At 45.3% G+C, this 18,472-nt stretch overlaps 1 protein-coding gene across 4 annotated transcripts in view; it reads right to left on the bottom strand.

Annotated features, from left to right (window-relative positions):
- LOC144935875 (brefeldin A-inhibited guanine nucleotide-exchange protein 1-like) overlaps positions 1-18,472 on the bottom strand; it is a 57,752-nt gene that overhangs the window by 27,515 nt on the left and 11,765 nt on the right. The window contains exons 5-17 of one of the 4 annotated variants that reach the window (XM_078862726.1): positions 18,041-18,220; positions 17,349-17,501; positions 14,616-14,760; positions 14,109-14,219; positions 11,480-11,649; positions 10,184-10,317; positions 8,708-8,942; positions 8,204-8,303; positions 7,595-7,734; positions 6,751-6,859; positions 5,305-5,509; positions 3,756-3,867; positions 1,602-1,807 (exon numbers count right to left, since the gene is read on the bottom strand). In XM_078862726.1, coding sequence (XP_078718852.1) covers positions 1,602-1,807; positions 3,756-3,867; positions 5,305-5,509; positions 6,751-6,859; positions 7,595-7,734; positions 8,204-8,303; positions 8,708-8,942; positions 10,184-10,317; positions 11,480-11,649; positions 14,109-14,219; positions 14,616-14,760; positions 17,349-17,501; positions 18,041-18,220 — 2,000 coding nt within the window. Of the gene's footprint in view, positions 1-1,601; positions 1,808-3,755; positions 3,868-5,304; positions 5,559-6,750; positions 6,860-7,594; positions 7,735-8,203; positions 8,304-8,707; positions 8,943-10,183; positions 10,318-11,479; positions 11,650-14,108; positions 14,220-14,615; positions 14,761-17,348; positions 17,502-18,040; positions 18,221-18,472 lie in introns of all 4 variants that reach the window. The other 3 variants (XM_078862722.1, XM_078862725.1, XM_078862724.1) reach the window with 3 other exon arrangements.

The following is an 18,472-nucleotide window of genomic DNA, read 5'->3' as shown; positions in this document are numbered from 1 at the left end:
TAAATAACAGACCTTCATATATAATCATGAAAGTATAAGTCGACAAATATCCACTCCAACGTTTGTATAAATATATTAATATACTCACAAGACACAAAACACTCATCTATAATTAATAGTATATATAATGCAGATCTTGCTTCAACACTCCTCTTTGACATGCGAAAAAATACATGGAGCTACCCACAAGAAACTGCAGGATAATGAACAATAATTGTAAATGAAAACAACTCATGCAGCGCATGTATTTATTAAATAGTGCGGATACATTTTTAGACACTGCTACCAAGTAAGCCATTCACTTTTTCAGCGTCATTTTGCACCTTGTGTCTCCATTGCAAAAAAAAAAGAGCCTCAATGTGTCGTCGGGCTTTAAATATGATTACAAAGTATAAAGCACGGGCTTCTAAACCAAATCACACAAAATGCATCCAATAAATCTGGGCAAAGCCGCGCCTGGCTCATACAACCACCGAGCACGAAACAGGTGTTACAGGTTGCCGCATTACCGCAATACAGCAAAAATGCATTGTTATACCGGACTATGAATCAACATCTATGCTCTCTGCCATCACCAACCCACACGAACCAGTAGAGTAAAATAATTTCCATGCCCTGCAAACTGTTTGGAGCAGTGCCAGAGCCAGGGGTGGGGTGGCACGTGCCCCCCCAATGATCCGATCGAAATCCCTAATTTTTATCGGATCATTGGGGGTTTGTTAGTAATAAATCAGCATTTTGTGAACCCCACTGCCACTGTGTAGCATATTGTTACGTGCCAGGGACTCTTATGAGATGATAGGACAATAGTCTGAGTCTATAATTAGCAATAAATAACGGCAAAGCAGTTATAAGTGACTCAGAATTGTGCGCAGTTGCGTATACAGTACACGACTTCCCTTAAGGCATACATACCTTCAGCGAGCGCGATGCCAATCACACACACACACACGTCGAATAAAAAGCAAGGGACAAGTCCTTACTTACGAACAACTCCTATCATTTTCCATTGCTGGAGTAGTTGCTGGATGAGGGCCTCCTGGTTTGGAGGCCCTCATCCGGCAGTGGATTTACAAGAGGCCTTTACAAATACATATGTACAAAAAGCACAGATACATGAACACAAAACAAGAACAAAGATGCCCCTAAAAACATTAACAGACTGCCGGGGCAAGTGCTGTTAACGAGCAACGATGAAGGCCGGCAGGGCACACGAGGGGGTTGGCTAACACCACGCCCGGCCGACCGCCTTTGTCTCCCCAGTGGCCCCAGTGGCGATGTTCTCACACCAAACCAGATACTCATTTGAGTAGTCGACCTAGGGAGGTCCTGGACCGGTTTAGATAATCGTTGGCCGTGAGTGGAAATCAAACTCAGATCGCCGGGTTTGTAGCACAGCGTACTAACCGCTACGCTACTGCTCCCCACACACACACACACCCACCTCCGTAAACAGGTCCTCCTGCCAGCAACAGCCATGCCCGGAAGCCGCATGAAAAGCGTCTGAGCACTTTCCTCGTGCGCTGTGTGTGTGTTGCACCGATGCCAACATCGGTTCCCTCCCCGTGACCCTGCAAAGCAGCATGCAGCACGGCACTCACCCCTGGTTGCACTCGCAGAAGCGAGCGGCAAACTTCTCCATGAGCCTGTCGATCTTCTGGGCCTCTCCGGGCAGGCGAAAACCCTCAAGGAAGAGGCGGAGCGCCGACACAAAGTCCTTCCCGGAGAAGTCCATCTGGTCCACGTAAGTGTACATGGTCTCCTTGTTCAGCTTGTCATTCTCCCCGAGGTAGTCTCCCACCTGAGTCTGCAGAGTTACGCGCACACCAATACACACACACGAGCAATGAGGGGTCAAATATTGTGGACGACGGAGGCTGCCCCTTTGTCACACGTAGGTTTTTTTCGCAAGCCAATTGTAACCCACGTGTGGTCTTCCGGGTTAGACCACGTGCTGAGCATTTCTTCGCTCAAGCCTTTGCCGTGCATCATTGCAGGCACGTCCAATCCCTCACGATGCCTGCAATACAGTGGGCGTACTGCACCTCTTCCCACCGGGTCATGCTGGGAATTTCGTTGCTCTAAAAACGAGCAGCGATGCTAAAAAAAAAATTCTAAAAATATGTGTTGGATGCTCGACACTTTCACGCTGTCAATATCTCCCAAAGCTATAATTATCAGGTCGTACAACTGCAATGCCTCAGAGATACACATGGTGGCCCATAGGACCCAAGCTGAGAAGTGACGTCACATTATATTTAATATACCGACTATAATCACCGAGGAATGTCTGTCCTTAATGCTCGTAACATCACTCCACATCGACCAGCCCCCCTCATTAATATTCATGAGCAGGTGACGTCCTCCAAATGGACACCACCTCTCCTCATTAATAATCAAGAGTGGGTGACATCACTCAATATGGAGTACACCCCCCTCACTAATAATCATGCGCAAGTGACGTCACTCCACATCGAACCGCTCCCCTCATTAATAATCACGAGCAGGTGACGTCACTCCACATGGAGCACCCCCCCCCTCCACTCATAATAATTAGTGGCTGACGTCACTCCACATGGGGGGGCGAGGCGCCTCCTCCCCCCTCCTCGGCGTCAACTCACAACCCTCGCTACAAAGGCAGAACCCTCACGTCACGCGATCTCCGTCACGCTGTTGAGACATCGAAGTAAAAAAGACGTCATAATGAACAAGGGATTATTACCTTTAAATGAAATAAGTCTGCGTCACCGCGGCCTTACAAATTGCACACGAATGGATGCAATGGTGGGAGAGACCCAGAAGTGGTTCAGATTGCACTTGCCACCCATGTCAGCCGTAGACCGGAATCAGACCCAGGTTGTCAGGATTCACAGCACAGTGCGCTGCTACTGCTCCCAACCCCATCAGGATATTACATTTCAATGTTTTTAAATGTGTAGGTACGGACGTCTCTACAAAACATAGTTTGAACAAGCGCGAAGAGATATCAAGTACTTGGCGTGTGTGCATAGGTGGTGATCTGCTAACAAGTTTGTTGTTTTTAAAGAAATAATGTATTGTCACTGCATGGGCACTTGTATGAACGTATGTGGACATGAATTATACACGTCGTAAGAGTGCTTCAAAATTATCCTGTTAAATAGATCAACGTTCTAAAGTTCGTCATCATGAAAATCTATTAAATATTGATGGCCGAGTCGTCTGTTTCATTGTTTGCCCTGCATGGATGCGTCTGCATAGGACATGGGATACGGCGAGATAGCATTTCACTTCGTGCACACCGCACCAGCGCTTTGAAAAGGAACTCAACATCCGCAGCCACACTACCCGTGACTAATTCTCCCTAGCTCCAATCGATTCATGAAAAATCATATTATTACAGAAGGATTATTCCTATTATCCTCATTTCCATAGATAATACGAGTGTGATCCAGAAGTGGCAATAAATTCACACGACTATTATCATCATCATTATTTAATATTAGGATCAACATCAATAGCACTCCCCCAAGACACTTGAATAAAGTACCACTCTCTGGTAGTCTTCTCGTTGGTGATCGACCACACATGAAGGAACTTTCAAAATGACCAACAAAGTACCAAATTGGGTAAAACCACAGATCAACAGCGCGACCGACTCGCAGACTGTGTACCGGTCCGTGATAAAAAGCACCTTCGTAATAGCCCCGCGCTAAACAAAGGCAGAAAAATAACAAAACATATTAACTTCTTTCTTTATTATCAAAGGGGCGTACCGAGTCCAGTCGGTTCTCGCTGTGCAAGAACTGAGCGACGTCCTCTGTCGTGGTGCCCAGCATGTTTTGCTCCTGCAGGAACTGAATGCCGCGCTTGGGTTTCTTGTTGAACCTGGTGCGAGAACGGCAAGTTCGAGACGAGTTATGCCCGTCGCACTCAATCAGCAGCAGCAGCAGCAGAGCGCGTGGCATTTGATCCTTCGCCTGCATTCTCCTTTGCGGCAGGCTGGGTTCGTGTCTTACCACAGCCAAAGCAATTTGCTGAGTGTATACTCGCGTTTTATTGCATTTTGTTATTGAATTCGCTTCTGTATTTTGTTTGCTCTAATTTCACGTTACTTTGTTATTGTTTTCTTTAAATAGTTCTGTTGTTCCGGTTATTTAAAGCGTGCATCACTTTTTACTATTTACACTCTGGAACCTATTGGTTGTACAATGTATTTAGCTTTATATTCTATGGGCCTTTCAGTAAAGTCACGTAGATAGGTTCAAAGAAAATAAAAAATAACAAAAAACTACTCCTGATGACGACCACTTGCGTTGCGATCGAAACGTCATAGTTTTTTGTTATTTTTTGCAATTTTCTTTGAACCTATCTACGTGACTTTACCGAAAGACCCATAGAATATGAATTCCTTCAGTCACGAAAGCTTTAAGTCAAGATTTATTTAGCTTTACTTGGGTTTCACTTGATATTGTATTTCTATTTGTTATTGGGGGGGAAGAAGGGGACACATTGATTTTGCATGTTCTTTTTCAAAGGCGATATCTGGCTTGAGGGGGTACAGGAGAGGTACAACAGAAAATGTCTTTGTTGTGATAAACTTTTACTGGTAGGAACCTCCTGGTTACACCAGCCCACAGGGGATTATTGTGTCCGTCGTGCAGGGATGGGCTGGGTGGGGAGGGTGGGGCTGGGTGGGGGATGGGAGGGGTAGGGCTGAGTGAGGAGGGGCTGGTCACCCCGTGGTGCCCTTATAAAACTCAACGTTTAACCTACTCACGCCGGCTTGTGCCCGCCCTCAGTCGGGCATATTTGCGGAATACACCACGCCGCCGTTGACCCTGGCCATTGACCGAGCAACCCAACGTTCCTACCAGCTCCCTCCGCAGGAATGTGTTTTGTTTGTGCTTTTTGTTTTGGTGACATTTCTTAATTTGTTTTTATTCATAGTAGGGTTTTAATTTGCTTGGCAGTGGCTCTATATGGGATTTGGTCCTATATAATTAACGTACGGCGTTACGGGAAGATATTTGCATGTATGACACTACATAAAATCAATGTCTTTTATATTAATTCAACGATTCACAAAACAGCAGCGTCTAAAATGACAAAACACCTTGAGGGAGAGGAGGGAAAACAATCGGCAAAGCTAACCGCCGTTTTTGGTGTTTAGTTTGTTGTCCTTCCCCCGTCGCACCCCCGATTAGCACGGGTAGCCACGTACGGCGCGAAAGAAGTTCAACAAAACGTACGCGCCGCAGAAATCAGTCGTGCTAACCACACTCGCGTGAGCGCTCACGGCGCCCGCTCGGGACGCGAACTCACAGCTCGATGCCCTGCTCGATGATCTCCTTCTGCTGCTTGAGGACCTCGAATTGCTCGGGGTTGTCGGCGCCCGACAGCTGCGTGCTCACGCTGCCGATGCCCGACGAGGCGGTCGAGTCGAGCGAGTTGACGCTGCCGTAGCGGCCGATGGTCTCGGGGTGGCGCGAGTCGACCGTCGCGTCCTGCTCCGCCGGCCGCTCCTGCCCTGTGTCCGCACGCACCAACGCGAGTGCCAGAATACCCGCGCACACACCCGTGCACGCACGCACAAACACGCACACAAGAGGTGTGGGGATGCTTCCCTGACCCGTCGTTTGTACAGAATCCATCAGAATCCTTTACGTGGACTGCGGGAATCCTGTGACCGCACGCACCAATGTGAGTGCCATAATACCCACGCACGAAATATAAAAAATAAAATTTACTTGTATCAGTCGGATTTATCAAGCTTGGGCAAAAGGCAGCAAAAAATAACAAAACAGTTCCAGACCACACCAAGATAACACACAGTCCCCTTCAATAATATGACACGTTAACACCGTCAATCAGCGATCCACTGGGGAACAGAGGATTACACAGAGGTCCATCTGGGATCTAGAGAGAGGGGGGAGCAAATGGGATCCACGGAGATCCAAATGGTTTCCAACATTTAAGATTACATAAGCTTACTTCAACTTTTCCACAAAATGAAAAGTATTCTTTTGCACCGGAACCAATTGCTCGATGCATTTCATGGATCTGTGCTGTCACAACACCTCGCCCTTTCCATCTAATCTCTTACTTTCCTGTAAAAGTATTTCTTTCGTGGCACCACATCTGTCCAACATTCTTGTCGACGTTAAGTGCACGGATTTACGATGCGCGTGACCACGAGTGTTCTGTTTGCCCTGCGTTTCGATGCACTCTTTAGATGCACCGCTGAAGGTTTCTCTACGAAGTGTGGGTCCCGTGGGTGGTTATAAGACCACACTTCGCCGCGCTGGTCAGTGGGAGTTGGCGAAAGTGGGGAGCACAGATGTGGTAGAACAGATACACAATGATAATGTAGATTTTACTGCACTGCTGCTCACCACGAAGCCACGCAGCAGCCAACCTGCTGCAAATGCGGGTCACCCATCAATGCACTATCAAGGCTTATGCCCTGATGAGCTTCAAAGATCGGATGACAGAGCGCATTCCATGAAATGTTTTTCACAGGGGGATGCTCCACATGAACCATTATTATTCCAGCACAAGCAGCATATTTATCTTTTCTTTAAAGCAATTTAACGGACGACCTTTCCGCAAGCTGGTGTGTCAACATTATTTATTATTTATATTATTCACCTCATGCGGGGAGAAAATAAAGTAAGCAAGCAGGCAAACAGAACGCAGTGAATGCTATTTCGTCGTTTCTCTCAGCGCGTGCGAGCAGGCAGCGCATGAGGGTAGAGATACCAAGCTTACCTAGATTGCTCTGTGAGTTTGGGTTGATGTACTGGTCCCTACTCCACTCCACCATGCACTTGAGGATGGACACCAGACAGTCCAGCCCCTTCTTGCGAAGGCTCAACTCCTGCACAGATTGAACAGCGACATCAGCCGAGACGACGCAAACTCTCAACATTAACTGCCTCTTACTGGCAGGTGGTTGAACGTAGGTATGTTTAAACTATTAAAAAACACTATCAATTATTTTTATTTTACAAGGTCAGCCCCACTGACCTATATAGCTCTTTTTTCAGAAGCGGCCTGGCCACAAATGATAGCTCAACTTAGTGGCTTATCGTCATGTGGAAATGTATCGCAGCCAAATACTCTGAACACATGCTGATTCTAAATGTGGAGGGAAAAACCGGAGGACCTGGAGAAAAATCCACTAAATCAAGGGAAGAATATACAAACTCAAAATATACAAGCGTCAGGGTCGGGATCAAACCCACGACCTCCTGTATACCAGGCGAGGCAATAAACATCTCACCACCATTTCTCACAATTTAAAACCGCAAATCGTGACATCGAATCGCTGGAGGGATGAACTTATGCGTGCCTACGATCCACGAAGAAAGCCTCGGTGCTTCTTATATATTATGTAGTCACTGGAGCTATGGAATTTTAAATCTAGATTGAAAATAATTTCTTAAGAATTAATTTTTGTGCTTAGTTTGTTGTCCTTCCCCCACACCTCCTATTAGCACGGTTGGTAACGTACGGTGCGAAATAAGTTCAACATACATACATAGTCACCGCATTAGTGGAATGCGCTCATTTAGTGCCATTACAGATTAAGTCTTTACACATTTCTCCGCACCTGGTTGGGAGTTATGCCGAGCTCCTGACCACTCCGCCCCTGGGCAATCTTGGACAGGTCGTTCACCAATCGCTCAAAGATGTTTGCAGCATTGAGATCGCAGTCATAGTTTACGTAAATGTCCACCACGCACTGTGCATCTGCAAGTGCGGATGGGGAAATTAAACAACCAGACACAAGTATTATTTTCATGATCATAATCAGATGACAAAATGTTTTCTTAATCACATACCACGTCTTCACCTTTAAACAACTCTATCCTTCCTTCCTTTGGAAGAACAGTAGTTATATTATTATAACTAATGATTAGATTAGGGTGAATTAAGCAGAATTATAACAAAAAATGCATATGTCTAAATTAGGCCATGTCAACTAAGACTCCATCCAATATCCAAAATAAAGATTTTTTTGGGCTTAGATCACGTAAATGTGTCGTTAAACCTGCCACCACCCGACACAGCCAATTAGTAAGGTTTTTCACGTAAGAATAACATACCAATTCGTTACGACTAAATTGACAATCTAATCCAAAAAACCTTTATTATGGATAATACAATACATCCATTCTTTTAAAATGCATCTATACTTATCCAATATTTTCAACCGCACCTGCGCAAATTCGCGTGAGAGTCTGAATCACCATCCACTTGTGCTCAAATGAGCTTGAGGACGTCTCCAAGATGTTGAGAAAAATCTCTTTGAAGAACACCTGTGGGGGGGGGGGGATGGGGGGGTGAAGGGAAAAAAATTAGCCAACACTGCCACGTAGTCGGTCCCACGAGTGCAAAACAAACCCAACAGTAACTCGCCGGTCAAAGCGCAAAACAAACCCAACAGTAACTCGCCGGTCAAAGCGCAAAACAAACCCAACAGCAACTCGCCGGTCAAAGCGCAAAACAAACCCAACAGTAACTCGCCGGTCAAAGCGCAAAACAAACCCAACAGCAACTCGCTGGTCAAAGCGCAAAACAAACCCAACAGAAACTCGCCGGTCAAAGCGCAAAACAAACCCAACAGCAACTCGCCGGTCAAAGCGCAAAACAAACCCAACAGTAACTCGCCGGTCAAAGCGCAAAACAAACCCAACAGTAACTCGCCGGTCAAAGCGCTCACTTCGATCTGCATCTTGAGGTGGGTCTTGAAGTTGGACAGGAGGGTGAGGAAGATGGCGAGCGAGAGCTCAAAGACCTCGGGGATGGAGGACACCCCGTTCTTGGACAGCGCGACGCACAGGTACTGCTTGATGGCGTTGATGAACATCTCGTTGGTGCGGAACACTGGCCCGGCGTTCTGGAGAACCGACAGCAGCAGCTGCAGAGATAGGATCTTGGAGCGCAGCTCGTGAGACCTAAGATGGAGGGATGGGGGGGGGGGGAGACATTTCGACTCGTTTTTTTAAACAATAAAAACGTTCACAATCGATTCATGGATGCTGATCTTAAAGGTGCATTGAAAAATGTTGATACTCCGACTGATGCTGCTACTGTTGTGGAGTGACTCATGCAGCCAGCTATGGCTGCAGAGTTTGGTAGTACATGTTGTTTACGTCGTTTATTGTGAAAATTCGGTCACAGTTCCTATGACGACTGTTTCATTGCTTGTATGGCTTTATTTTGGTGATTTTCGATAAGTTTTTTGGTTTGGCCATGTTTGCTTGTTGTAGTACAGAGTTAGACTGATGGCCTTAATCTAATTTGTCTTGTGGTTGTTGTTGTTTGACTTGCATCCCACTGGAATTTTTGCACATTTGTGTACGGTGCTTTTTCTGCAATATTTTACTGTCTTTTCTTGGATTTTCTGTTTGCACTCAGTCACATTCACTTTAACATGTTTTTTGTTCATGTTTTAGTTTTTTGTTTGTTGCGGTTGCACCCGATTCAAGAGCCGAATGGCTCACAGGGCTATACCTAATAAACGAACTTGAACTTGGTTATCTTTTATGTCAACAGTGCTTGCACAATATTATTAAATGGTGAAACAAAATCATAGTACATGTGACAGGAGAGATGCATCGGATGGGAGTGAGAAAGTTGCCAAGCAACGTGCATGTTTATTTGGACAGTTACACAATTTCAAATGTACATTTCAGATATCTTAAAGATGTGAATAATCGTTTAGAACAATCATGAGGTGGCTTTTTTACGAGGGCACAGAATGTCAGCCAATTAGTACTGCAATTCAGGTAATAAATAATTGGTCCACCTTTCATGACGGGGGATAAATGTTCACAAACTAACCACGGCGTCGATCAGTGTCAGACGAACTGACATCCACTCGCACTTAGCGAGCAGAACATAAGAATCGCATTGTTCTGCTGTATTCAGGCTCGCGCGTTCGTGTGAAACCACCGACTTACCCCGCAAATAATGCACGCTTTACAAGACAAGTGATAATTGGGAAATTACACCACAGACAAGTGATAAGAGTATGGATCCCTGCAGTCACGAAAACTTCAGATCCAGATTGAAGTGATAATTACTCGAGAAATGACGCCACAGCTGTGTTCTTTAGCCAATTTTGGAATTTTTACCGTGACGTTCTCCCCAAATTTGCGCGCAAGTGCCTGTTTGTTGCGTATCAGGAGCTCACTTGGGATCGGGGGGTCCGTCGGAAAGTGGCTTCATGGAGAGCTTGCAGAGCGAGCGGAAGACGAGAAACGCATCCTTCTGCAGGATGTGGGAGAACTTCACCACTGGGGGCTGCCCAGGTGCCACGCCAGACTCCTGAAGATAAACAACAAACAAAACAATAAAAACAAATCACAATTTACTATTTGAATGTATAATATTGATGTATCATGTTTGCACTGTGACCTATTACATGTGCAAGCGCAACATCCAATGAACCTGAATTCTCATTTCAAAAACACCACAAAGTTTTTATACCATTTACCAAATGTTTGGTCTTTCCCCCAATTTTAGTCCAACTGTGCTATCAGCATCCTGTCATTTGGAGATGTATCCATGGAATGGGCCACGAAAGCAGATATTACAGAATAACTTCCGAGATCGTTACAAGCGTCCGAACCCAGGAAGGGCCACATGTTATAATAATGAAAAAGACAAAACATAAAACAAATCTAAATTTGAATTTATATAACGTCTAAATCCAAACCGCAACTCAAGAACAGCGGGGGGCATGAGCACATCTTGCCACTCACTTCTACGTGAACATGAAGACTGTACATGTACAGCTCTTTTGTCAATCCACTGCTGGATGAGGCTCTCCGCACCCCTTGCAGGTCGTCGGGATTATGTGACCATGCTTCCCCACGCTGGTCAGTGCCGATTGGTGAAGACGGTGAGCATAGACGTCGGGGGAATAGAAGTACAATTTTTTTCATGGGATTTTTCTGCACGGCCCTCTGCTGCCCATCCAAGAAATATCCACCTGTCATGAATTGTGGTCACCCATCCATGAAATATCCAGGCTCAACCCAGACTAGCTTCTGAAATCTGATGAGATTGGGCGATTTGGTCATAACCTTGCCGAATAATAGTCGATCGGCAAGATCATAAATTTGAACCACGTAAAATAGCAAACCTGCAGAAGAACTTATTTACGTGTATGTTTAATTGTGAATGAATTGATAACTTACTCACTTTAAATGGCTAACCACTGTTGATGGAAACACAGAAATTGGAACCATTAAAGTGATGTCACCACAGATACGTAGAAATGTTGAACTTCTTCCGCACCGTACGTAGCCAAACCGCGCTAATCGAAGATGCGGGTGGTACTTACACGCGAGATACCCGATCCCGGCTCATGGGCTATAAGCGTAGCAAAATCTGTCGCAGTTGCAGAAGGACAGAGTGGGCTTGTGGGGGGGGAGGGGGGGATTAATACGACGTGTTACACCCACGCGCCCAACACGCTCCTCACCTGCGTGTCTGTGGAGGACACAGAGATGCGGTCGTCGGGCAGGGAAGGCGTGTATGGTGGGATGGTTCCTCCTGGGACCCCGTTGGCGTGAGTGGGCTCTGCGTCGTTGGGTCCGCTCCCCTCCTCATCCAGGGTGCCAGTGTGGCTTCCCGCGCTCCCGTCTTCCGATTCTAGAAGCACAGAAGCAACTCGTTGTTTGTTATTAAAAAAATAAGTTTGGGGAAAAAGAATGTGCATGCACGCCCACATGGATTGTGTAACCCTTTCCAACACATGTCTGTCTTCGGAAGTATTGGGTTAGCGGTTCGGAAGCCGACAGCCAACTGTCAGGGCAAAGTGAGTTTCCGTATTTTGCTCTATTTGGTATCTAAGTTTTGGAAAACAGGGTAACCGCAACACTTTATTAGAAAGTTTCGCATTTATATTTGAACGCTGCTCATTTATTTATCAGTCTGAAGCCATTGCTGGAAATTCCACATTCCTTTTACAGGAGCAATTATATGCAAGTCTTACCCACCCCGTTGACTTGTATAGCTGACCCCCGAAATGTATTGAACTCATAAACCTCCGATCGAAAGCCACACACTACTGCACCACCTGGCTAAACCTCTATGATTTACTTGAAATAATCATATAAACTGAAGCTATTTCATGCATATTTATTTATATAAACGGTGCAAATTATTTCAGAAAGGCGATTAATGTACCAATTAAATATCGACCTTGAAGTGGCTTATTATTTCTATAACAAAATACATTAATTAAAATTGCAGAATTAAAATTGGGGCGGTTATTCAATAGTTTCCAACCACATGGAATGTGTGATTCATCAGGAAATTTAGAGATTTTTTCTTCATTCCTTTTGATGATAATGTATTTCATGTGGTTTAAAATGTTCATTTGTTAACCTATTCAACGTGACATTTTCAAGTCAATGCTTGACTGCATGTCCATATATTTAATTCAGCGTTTTAAAAAAACATGGTATGCATCCATGCACTCAGTCATGCCAAACATTGATGTATCACGTTTGTACTGTGACCTATTACATCTGTAAGTGCAAGCGAAACATCCAATGAACCTAAATCCTAATTTTAAAAAAGCACAAAGTTATTATCACATTTTTCCAAATGTTTTGTTCTTTCCCCAAGTTTTAGTCCAACTGTGCCATCAGCATCCTGGGAATGCTCACAGAGAAGTGCATCATGCCATGTGTTTCTCACTGCTACAAAGAAACATTTGTCTCACATCAGTCAAACTGATGTCAGGTGTGATTTCGACAAATAAGTGTTACATCACATGTAATTCAATATGTTTTTTGTGCAGTCAGTTTGAATGGGCTAAGACCATCATATCACGACACTAGAGGCCCCAGTTCATTCACAGGTGGCTTCCTGAATTCAAACCCACAATCTCCATCGTGCCATAGATTTATATTTTTTCAAATTTTAACAAAATGTATCAATTAAAAATCATTATAAGATGGCATTAAGGAATACATTTTTTAAAATTTGAAATTAAACAAAGCCATAATGTATTTCACGGCAAAAAAATGTACACCGAAAAAAATGCTAAAATTCTGTGCTATGATTTTTGTGGTTGTTTACTATTTTTAAAAAGAGACTTTCACTGACAGCGGGGATACGGGGGCCTCTATCAAAAGTGGCTAGAGGCCCCGTGTGCCCGATTGACCTTCACACACGTTTACTTCCACATTGTTAGCGGTTAGCTCTTCTGGCCATGGCAATGTGTCACCGGCACTTAAAGATAATTTGCAATCAGAATTAACTGTACTTCCCTGTCACGGTAAAAATCGGTTGGGAAATAAAACTCCCCACCCCACACCCCAAAATAGAAGTTGTGAAAGGAGGCTTTTTGTAAGCCAATAGTAGATCCAGTGGCATAGCTATCGAGCCTGCAGGCGGTGCAAATGAAACGGTGCGCCCACGCACGGGACAGAACCCAGGGCGCCGCGGTGGCGAGATGTTGACTACCTCACCTGGTATATAGGAGGTCGTCAGTTCGATCCCGACTCTGACATGTGCTGTATATTTGTAGCTTGTGTGTGTCTCTCCCCGTGGCCGCGGGTCCACCCGTTTTTCCCTCCACATTTAGAATCAAAGCGCATTTAGAGTATTTGGGTGCTGCCAATTTCCACGTGATAAGCCAATTCGCTGAACTATTATTTGTGGCCAGGTAGCTTCTGAAAAAGAGCTATACGGCTCAGTGGGCCTTACCTGGTGAAATAAATAGTTTAAATAGTTTAGGGTTCCAGGCTATGAAAGTGGGTGGGGGAAATTGGACAGGGAGCTCATTTCCTTTCTTGCACCATGGGGCCCATTGCCAACCATGCTACGACACTACTTCAACTCACTATTTAAAAAAATATATATATATTTTACCAGCTAATCCCCACCGAGCAACACAGCTCTTTTTCAGAAGCGACCCTGGCCATCACAAACGACAGCGCAACAAAAAGTGGGTTATCATGTGGAAATTTATAGCAGCCAAATGCTCGTAAAACCTTGAAGCTAGGGCACAGAGCATACCCACACATCCGAGCTGCCCTCAATCACTGGAAACCCACAAGAGGGCAAAACGGCCATGGGTTGTGCATTGCATTGGACACCTGCAGCCACAGTGGAGACGACCTCGTTGAGGATTTTCTGCACGATCTCTTGCGCGGCGACCACAGGCTCAGGGGTCTCCCCGTCCTCAACACAGCTTGGTTCGCGAGAGTCTGAAACCCACACAAAAAAGACAAAGATTCCCCGTATAGCCTTAACAGACTGTTGGGGCAAGTGCACACACAAAGATTAATTAAATTATATAGGCCAGGAAATGATCTGTCCAAATTTGTGTTTAGATTCTCCAACGCCCAACACAGCCAAACTAATCGAAACCGTCACGTGTACAAGCATTTTAAATGTGCCATTTATTATCGTTTCAGCTCACCGGTAAGTTGAAGAACAATTCTCACGACCGGTTTTTATGCTGACGTTTTGGAACCTTCTTCAGAGACGAGACAGTAAGGGTGTTGAACCGTACCAACTTCTCGCTTGGGGACGGTGCTTCACGGATCGTTCATTTGTTCCACCGAGGTGGGGATAGGGGAAAGAGAGGCGCGATGTCTCACCATGAGGCGAGATGGCACGGTCCGCTTCCGTCTGCTCGTTCTCAGGCCCGTCCACTCCGTTCTCCGCTCCTGCTGCCTCAAACACGGCGGCGCCGCTGCCGGCACCGCTTTCGTCCAATGCCACCTCCGCCCGCTCCGTATCGCCCTGCGTCGCGACCAGCGACCAAGGGTTAAGTCAAACAAAAACACTCCCAAGAAGAAAACACACTCAGCAATAATCACCACCTGGTTATCGCCAACTAGGAGGTGGCTGGATGGCTCGCGGGGGGGGGGGGGGGGGGGCGGGAGTGGGTGGAGAATATACTGGGTCAGAACGTCGCTGACTATCCTCGCGTTTGAATCCACGCAACAAACACTGGCAAACCAGATTCTTAAGCAGTGTGACGAGTTGATGGCCTTAGCTCTAAAGAGCGAGTTCCATGTGATTAACAAAAAACATCAGGGCATGTGAGAAGTGGCAGTGCCCCTGGAACGTATAATGGTCAGACGTGGTTCTGTAATATCAACTTGTATTAAGACATTTTTTAGCAATTGGTGATAAGATGATTTGTAAGAACTCCGAATAAAAAGGACTATCTCGCGACATAGCATGGCGGGGGGAGGGGAGGAACATTAACCAATGATTGGTATTTTGACAAAATGAAAAGCAATGTCATATTTAACGGGTTATTTTCAACTGATTTTGGAAAAAATGTAATGGACAAAACATAGCAATGAAAAGGTAGCACGAACCAATGAGAACAAATTTTATCACGTTAATAACATCTCAAAATAATCAAGCAAAAATAAATCCGTGAAACAAAAAGAAAAAAAATCCTCTTCATATATTGTAACAAAGTTTTATTCAAATGTAATATATTTAAATTAGATAAACAAGCAACTTTAAATGCAAATATTGCTATAATCCCCACAGTTCCTTGGTAATTAAGAGAAACGAAATACTCTGAGGGTGTCTGGTTATTTCTTTTCAAAGTCCCCGGTCGAAGTTGTAGAACAGTAGCTGGTACACTAAACTTGCCAGGAATTAACCTTTTCCACCCCACCTATCTTAATTGCTCTGTGCCGACAGCTTCCCCAGTCAATGGGGACTGCAATGTGTTTAATTAGTCATCACAACAACAAAAAGCAAAATTACGGAATGGCACACGCCACAATATGGAAACACCGCAATTACAATTTAGATAGATGTTTAAATAATTGCTCGCTCACAATCATTTACCATAAAAATTAAACAAACGGTCTTAGTGAAAACAAGTTGGCAGTGGGGCATAAATACAACTAATAATACAAATTCTCAGGTTTTTTCGGTAAAGTCACGTAGGTAAAACATTAAAAGTAATGAAAGTAAAATAAAACAAAACAAAAATAAAAATAAAATTCACGACGTTTCGGAGGCAACACAAGTCTCCGTCATCAGGTGGGACCGTCACAGCCAGATTAGCTGCATCAAGTGAAGCAATGATTCAAGATGTAATCCCTTATAAGCAAGTTGAAGGGGGGGAGGAGAGGGGGGGGGAGAATATGAATCATTGCAGTCACGAAAGCTTCAAATCTAGAATTAATAATACAAACTCACACTCGTCCATAACACTGCTCATTAATCGGCGACTTTTTGGGCAATGGCTCTTCTTAAAACTAAACTATTTTTTGATTTTATCAGGTAAGGTCCACTGAGCTACATAGCTCTTTTTCAGAAGTGAACCGGCCACAAATGATAGCTCAATGGAGTGGCTTATCATGTGCACATTTATAGCAGCCAAATACTCGAAACTCATGTTTATCAATGTGGAGGGAAAAACCAGAGGACCCGGAGAAAAATCCACACTACCACGGGGTGAACGTGCAAAGTCCAAATATATACAGGCGTCAGGATCAGAATCGAACCCACAACCTCTTGCATGCCAGGCAAGGTGGTTAACATCTCATAGCAGAGAGGTCCTCATTATGGAAAGATTATCACAAAGGACTGCCCTGTCTCACCTAGATTTCAACTTGAACTGGGGGGGAGAAAAAGGAAGATGCTGAACAATGGGTGATTATGATTAAACACTGGAAGGAATATGGAGTCCCAAACAGGGGTCTCAGCGAAATCTAAACGTACAAAATACAAACTCCCACTTGCCATGGGATTTCGGAAACATGAGTAAAATGAATGTGAAAGCGTTGGCGAAGGGGGTTCTAATCTAAAGTGGTGGGGACCACTAGGAGAGTACAACCACTGAACAGTAGATGAGCATCCACTAGACCATAAGTGGACACAAATTAAGCATTGTGATGATGATGTTACCCCATCAAAGACTTGAACATGACTATGAATGAACATGCAGACTAAGATCATTTAGTAATGTTAATACAGACTGCAATGTACTCAGGAAGACCAAAAATGTTGATTGGGTCATATAAAATATAAAAGTTTAACCATGTTCATTGATCGGCTAGCCTGATGAAATTCGAATGAAAAATAAAGCACCCCACACACACACATCAACACCAAATAATGAACTAAATTATTAAACAGCTTTAGCCGACTTCAGCAAGATGAAGGACTGATATTCTTTTCCCACACCTCCGATTATCACGGTTGACTTCCTTACGGTGCGAAAGAAGTTGAACATACATACATACAAGGCTGACAAATTCCACACACACGGGCTGTGTCGTGTGATCAGACTTGAGACTACGCCGAGACAACGCGAACACCAGAACACACGACGTATCTCCGCCCGGCCTCACCACGTGGCCGTGCTGCAGGGCCGGCGACGGGGAGTGCGACGTGCCGGGCGTGCCATCCGCGTCCGCCTGCTGGCCCTCGCCGCCGGGCTGCGACCCTGGCTGGTGCGCGTGCCTCGCGTGTTTGTCCCTGTCCATCTGTTTCGCCTCCTGCAGCTGAGAACGCCCGAACGCGGACGCATGCCGAAAAAAACAACTGCACGTTAACCCCTCGCAAACGGAGGTGCGGTCGCGCACAATGGGCGGGCGGGCAGCCCGGTGTAACAGGAGAGAGATGGCCTGCGAGCAAATTGCCGGAGATGCACCCCATCATGGGTCGTGCTTGGATGGGCAACCACCCTGCACAACTGACTGGTTAAAAGGCTAAGGGGATAGGTAGCGGGCAGCAGAGTGCAATCCTCTGCTGTGCTGTACAATGGTCCCGAGCTTACGCTCTGGTTTGCGGCTCTTAAGTGTTTGGCAAACCCTTCGAACATTCTGGCCAGTTTTCAACATTGTAAGTCCTTCATCGCAACACAACTTTATACGAAGGGGTTCATTCAAATTGGATCATCTTCACGGCGCGTTTTACAGCGTAACAGTTAAAGCCCCACAATGAACGACCCGACGAACGGAAAGAATGATCATGAACACTTTCCACCTCCGTTAAAAAGCGTTAAAAAAACAATCGCGTCCAGCCATTTTGTCGCTCATACCGCCTGATTCTCCATGCGAGCGAAGATGACATTGAGCATCTGCGTGAGCGTGGCCTTGGCCGTCGTCTGATTGATCATGTTCTTGCTGGCCAGGTAGATGTTGTAGCAGGTCCGGACCGTCTGTAGCAGCGTTCCCTCGTGGATCTCGATGTTCTGAGACGTCACCGCAGTCAGAAGGGCCTGCGGGAGCGGGGCGCGTTAACATCCGTGTGCATGTACGTTGAACTTCTTCCGTGCCGCATGTAGCCAAGCGCACTAATCGGAGGTGTCTGGGATTTGAAGGCTCACGTTTGTGCACAACGCGTGCCGCTCGTCTCAGTTGTTGAGCATTGAAAATGAAAACTCAAATGATAAGTCAGGCATAGCGTGATATACAAGAAACAACACGATTAAAATGCGCAAGTAACATAAAAAAATTGGTTCAGTGTATAC

The sequence above is a fragment of the Lampetra fluviatilis genome, chromosome 14, assembly GCF_964198595.1.
Source record: "Lampetra fluviatilis chromosome 14, kcLamFluv1.1, whole genome shotgun sequence".
Lineage (NCBI taxonomy): Eukaryota > Metazoa > Chordata > Hyperoartia > Petromyzontiformes > Petromyzontidae > Lampetra > Lampetra fluviatilis.
This window is presented reverse-complemented; position numbering and strand designations above follow the sequence as displayed.